At 31.1% G+C, this 5,959-nt stretch overlaps 1 protein-coding gene across 1 annotated transcript; it reads left to right on the top strand.

Annotated features, from left to right (window-relative positions):
• Positions 1-250: 250 nt before the first annotated feature.
• LOC140433189 (protein disulfide-isomerase TMX3-like) lies at positions 251-4,630 on the top strand. Its single transcript, XM_072521228.1, has 6 exons — positions 251-543; positions 601-862; positions 1,334-1,662; positions 2,126-2,568; positions 4,133-4,328; positions 4,471-4,630. The coding sequence occupies exons 1-6, from the start codon at positions 513-515 to the stop codon at positions 4,494-4,496; spliced, it is 1,287 nt and encodes a 428-aa protein (XP_072377329.1). The 5' UTR covers positions 251-512; the 3' UTR covers positions 4,497-4,630.
• The last annotated feature ends 1,329 nt before the right edge of the window (positions 4,631-5,959 follow it).

Genomic DNA, 5,959 nt, shown 5'->3' with positions numbered 1-5,959 from the left:
TACCGGTAAACTAATAATGTGCTTTATAAGGGTATACCTTGTTAATTTAGAGGCAGATTTGAAATCGTTGGATTTCTCTCAAAAATTAAAATAATTTACAATTTATAATATAATTACAATAATACCCTGTAACAAATTTAATACCAAGGTGTTGCATTTAAATTTATTTATGTAGAGTGGGTTGATGTGTACCCACTATAAAAAAGTATTCTCGAAAAAGAAGAATGTCAAATGGTTAAAGTGGGTGGGAAATAAACATATTTTAAAAATCAATAAAGGATATATTGGTAAATAACTGTTGACTTAAAAATATTCTATTTGTAATTATGTGTACCTATTCCAATTTATTAAGGTGATAAGCACAATAGGAACAGCCACTAATCTACTGGTATTTGTAAAACGAATTTGATAAAATTTGCAACAGAATTAGAGTTTTCTAAAAAAGCGCTAAAAGCATTTTTTTAGAATAATTTATATATTATCTTGATTAAATATGTATTGAAACATTAACAATGCATATTTTCAGACTTGTATTATTAATAAGTAAGTACATATTTACAAATTTATTTGTCTGTTATTATCATTTAAAATATCTTTTAGAATGTATCATAGTAGTTTCACCTTCTTCAAAATGGATATTAGAATTGGGAGATAACTTTATCGACGTTCGAAAAGACGGTGGGTATTGGCTTGTAAAATTTTACACTCCTTGGTGTGGTCATTGTAAAAGACTCGAACCTATTTGGGCTCACGTAGTTCAAGCCCTAAAAAATACTCATATTAGAGTGGGAAAAGTTGATTGTACAATATTTCCAAATGTAGGAAAATCCTTTGATATTACGACTTATCCCACAATTAAACTGTAAGTATTATTAAATTAATTACATAGCTAATTACTGAGTGTTATAGCCAATAACACCTGTAAATAGATATGATCACATCTATTAATTAATAGTTGTAATATTTTTATTGACCGATATACTTTTTTTATCCAATAGCATAGGCATAAAGCCATAAAGCATTGCTTTTTTATCCAATATACCAGGTAAAATGTGAGCATATAGATAAGCTAAATAGTTAAATTTAATAACATTTTGTAATATTGCACCAAAGAAAGTCAATGGCTTTATGGGAAATACAAAGAAAATGGTGTTTTCAATTATTGTGACAGTTAGGGGAAAACGAACCAGAATAGTGGAGGAGGTATATGGAGAAGGTGCAAAAAAATACTTGATTAAATGTATTAATAACTGTATTAACTATACCCAACTATCTAAAATGATGGATTAAAATTTCTTTTTGATAAAATAATCTTAATAATAATTTTTTTCAGTATAAAAGCTGAAGAGGATTTTACTTTTGAAGGAGAGAAAATAACAGATGAGATAATAAACTTTGCTATTCGATTGGCTGGACCGCCTGTACAACAAGTAACACGACCTGAGAGTCTTATAAATATAAAAAATATGAACCAACTGTTTTTCATGTATGTGGGCGAACGAGATGGACTTTTGTGGAACACATTTTATGATGTGGCCTCTAAGTTTCAAGCTCATGCGTTTTACTATTCAGCCACTGAGGAAATTGCCAACAAACACGTAGATATTCACACCCTTCCTGCAGTATTTGTTCACAAGGAGAATTCACATTATTTTTATTCAGGTAAGGATTTGAATGTTATTTTGCTGATTCCAGTCTCAACCATCTATCAGTGTCGTGAAGTTTCTTTAGCTTTTAAAAATTAGTAACATATGTAGGAGTTATAGAAGACGTAAGTATTTTAATTTAACATCCATGTAAACTTACCTATTATATGAGGCAACATTGATAAAGTAGTTCGACATTCACAAAAGGTTAAAATATTAACTACTATGAAGAACTATCGCAATCACTATTGATTGATAATTAAAGGTTCAATGGAAACTTCCCCTTTAGTGTCTAGATCATAGATTTTCTCAAATATCTCGTTTAAGAGCAAACCAAAATTATAAAATAAATTCTTGATTGGACATTTCAGTACTAGATCCAAATACGTTTATTTTATCGATGAATGTGGGCTTTTGCAACTAGTAATTTCGTACAAACTTAATACAATTTTAATTTTTATAATTATGTTTTCTTTTAGTTGGAGAAGGTAATAATCAAATTGAAGCTGACCACATAAATTCTTCAATGCACAAATGGATTAATGAAGAACGATTCGAAACGTTTCCAAAAATTACAGAGACTAACATTAACGAAATTCTACGAACTGAAAAATTTATTGTTCTCGTCGTAGTAGAAGAAAACAAACTACTGCAGATACCAAAAGACATGCTCGATTTTCGAAACCTTGTTGAAAGTATAGCGAGGAAAAACCGCGATAAATATCACGATACTTTTCAATTCGGCTGGAGCACTAGTCATGAATTAGCTAATAATATAGTCATGCAGATTGTTGCTTTACCTTATTTAATCGTTTTAAATTCTACTACATTGCATCATCATGTTCCTGAAGATGATCCTACTGAAATGACCGTCGATGCTATAGAATTATTTTTGGAGAAGGTGATTAATCAAACAGCAACAGTAAGTACACTTAATACATATATTTTTTCTAGCGAATGTAAACCATTTCCGAAAATAGTTTACATTCTTACTTTATAAACTGTATACCTAAGTTTTTTGGCTTCATCAAGGCATTTATAGTACAGAAAAATAAAGTAAAAGAGACACTGACCTGGCCAGGTATCTGACAAGTTTTTTGAGTTTTATTCACCTCGATAACCAAAACCTCCATGTTTTCTAAGACATAAGACAAAAGTTTCTAAAATTGTGCATTTTTGAAATTAAATTGTTAATAATTTAAAAAGTCCAGCGAATCCACTACACCACTACAGGAACTTAAGAGGCTTTGGTTATCGAGATCCATTTAACTCAAATAACTTGTTAGATACCTGGCCTGGTCAAAGTCATGGGAAGATCTTATTATTTCTCTGGACTTGGACTATTATCAAAGAAAATAGACGCATATAGAAGGACCGTTCAAGTGGGCGATTTGGTTATGGATATTATTCTTCAAAACAATCCTTAAGAGAGCGACTGCATAAACTCAAACCGTGGCCGTCGGCTTAAAACCATCATGAAAGATATAGTTAGGGGGAAGTGGGAAAGGAGTATGAACGGAGCTATTTATTTAACTTAGTCCCAGCAGCCATTTTTACCTTTTTCTCATCTTTGTTGAGCTCTAGTGAGGCGTTATTTGAGACTTACTTATTTATTTTTTTAATTTAAAAATCCAAAATTATACTTCACAATTTCAAATTTTCAAATTGGAAAAAATAATTCTTTAGTGTATGTGCCAAAAAGCAATTCTAGCGTACTAACAAGATCAGGAATTGTTTTTTGATCGAAACACCTTACAATTTTTGTGCTTTCTCTCCCGGTGATTGACTTAATAATTAATTTTATCTATAGTTTATAAGAAGAGAGTTTTAGTTATATTATTTGTAGATTTGTACATATTTAAATTAAAAATTTGAATCATAATATTTTTTCTAAAAAGATTCATTTATTAAAAGTTGGAATAATAGTTTATTTTCTTCAAAAATTTTTATAAAACGCAAAAATTTAATGCTATTCTACGACCACGTGGCATCTACATATAAAAATATAAAAGTTGAATTTGTTGCCCCACTTTTTCGTATTTTAGAAGCAGTAATACCGCTGACATGACCACCCCCTAGTGGTACAAATAAGAAACTAAAATCTTGATCAACTTCTGATTGTTTTGTGTATAACATTTGCCGACGCTAAAAAATGACAGTGAAAGATCCTTCTATATGCGTCTTTGATTATCCGTCTGGGATGGTCAGTGCTTTTGTTTTTGTCATATTCATTTTAAGGCCGAAGTTCCTTCATTATAATTTGTAATTCCTCGAATGTGCTCGCTATAATCATGATGTCAGCGAATCTGAGGTGGTTAAACTTGTTGCCATTAATGTTAATGCCATATGTTGACCAATTTGTAGTTTTGAAGACGTCTTCTAGGGCTAGATTAAAAAGATTTGGAGATATTACGTCGCCTTGTTTAACTTCATTAAGCAGAAACATCTTGATAACAGTTATCCTAACAATAATATTATATTTGTAGATATATGGCGGTAACGACTTGGCTGTAAGAATGTACAGATCTTATTTTAAAGCGAGGACTACCTTATCCGATAGATGGCGTGGCAATCCAGTATTGACTACAGTTTTGCTTGGATTACCTCTTGGTTTTCTTTCGTTTATACTGTATTCTTGCTGTTGTGCTAATATTCTAGATGCAGATGAAGACGAGGAAGAAGGTAAGATGGATAACTGCTCATCTTTTTTACTAGGTATATAGTTTGCTGTCAGTGCAAGTTCTTAATAATAATCAATGTTAATAACTTGATTATATATTTGTCTACTTAACTCGATAACTTCATAATATTAATTTTTTTTCAGAGTTACTTCACGAGAAGAAAGATTAAATAATTTATATTAGGTATTGGTAGTTTCATCGAATGTAGATATTTTTTTGTTTTTGTACCTGAATTTGTGATAATCTGGCCAAAGATTTGTTGTATTGTTTTTATTTGTTAATAAATAGTTCTTTTTAAATGTTTATACTTATTTATTATACCAACTTTGTGGTTCGATTATATAGGCATAGTGTTGAAGTGGTTTAATGATTACCTATCAGAAAGAACGCAACTTACCTTTGTTAAGACGGTGAATAGTCAATTGTCCAATATCCAACGCTGTTCCTGATTTATGCTAATTCAATTTCAACATTACCGTTAAGAGAAAGAAAGATTGGGACAAGACACCTCATTAAAGATCCGGATTGGATAAGTCCTAGTAGAATCAAATGGCTATGCTTGCAGCGAAATCCAATTCCGGAGTAAGTTCCTCAATCTCCGGGAGGAGCAGTTACAAGTATAACAAAAAGATTAACATGTAAAGAAGACATCAGAATGGGCACATGGAACGTGAAAATCATGGCACAGGAAGGTAAAATCCATAAAGGCAGCTTTACATCTAGGCTATGCAAGTCTCATGCTATGCAAGTCCGTCTTGCATGGCACATCTCTTGCCTAGCTTGACCTTTTTACATCAGAGATATTTCTGTGCAATTTTAGATCCAACTTTCATTGTTGCCAACAGAGAAAATATTTATCAATTTGAGGTTATTTTATTTTAAATAAATATAATTAAGTACTAAAATAAATAATATAATAAATAAATATACACTATTTATGGTTATTAAAAGGGTGAAGGATGTCAACTAAAGAAAAGAAAACATTGTTATTGTTGAATATTGCTGTTGTAGCAACAATCATGAAAAATAATAAAAAAAGAAAACCTAGAAAATGCTGGGTTAAACCTTGGTTGAATGCAGGAGTGGGAAATTTGAAGTTACCCCAAGAGTTCTTGGATGCTAGAAACCTTCAAAGTTTTAAAAACTTTCTTCGAATGAACGAGTTTCCTTAAGCTCCTGGAAAAAATTAATCCCTTAATTCAGAAAAGAGATACCAATTTTCGCCAGTGCATTCCATCAAGGACAAAATTAATTATAACTTTAAGGTATCTGGCAACTGGTGAAACGTTTCGATCTCTAATGTACCATTTTAGAGTATCAGAATCAGCTATATCTCAATTTATTCCCATTGTGTGTAGGGCAATTTATGATATACGCTAAAGATAGAGATAAGGATATGTTTTATTCTGTAATCTATTATAAATTGTTATGTTGGCAACATGAATTTTAACGATAAATTGCAAGAAAATAGAACATGTTCTAATTTTTCGTCTAGCACAGGAATTGCATGGAAATAGCCCGTGGGCATGCGCAGTTCCATGATCTGTCTTGCATGGCTCTTGCCTAGCATGAAAATAGCATAATGTAAAACTGTCTTAATGCAATACAAGAAATGGCACACATGAAATTAAA

Source organism: Diabrotica undecimpunctata, chromosome 2 (genome assembly GCF_040954645.1).
Source record: "Diabrotica undecimpunctata isolate CICGRU chromosome 2, icDiaUnde3, whole genome shotgun sequence".
In the NCBI taxonomy this organism is placed as follows: Eukaryota; Metazoa; Arthropoda; class Insecta; order Coleoptera; family Chrysomelidae; genus Diabrotica; species Diabrotica undecimpunctata.
The sequence above is the reverse complement of the archived record's forward strand: the minus strand, read 5'-3'. Positions and strand labels throughout refer to the sequence as shown.

Bases quoted from the DNA above. Each gene is read 5' to 3' on its own strand.
- LOC140433189 (XM_072521228.1), top strand. From the start codon at position 513: ATGCATATTTTCAGACTTGTATTATTAATAA. The intron at 863-1,333 runs GTAAGTATTATT...AATTTTTTTCAG, and splicing joins ACTTATCCCACAATTAAACT to TATAAAAGCTGAAGAGGATT. The intron at 1,663-2,125 runs GTAAGGATTTGA...GTTTTCTTTTAG, and splicing joins TTCACATTATTTTTATTCAG to TTGGAGAAGGTAATAATCAA.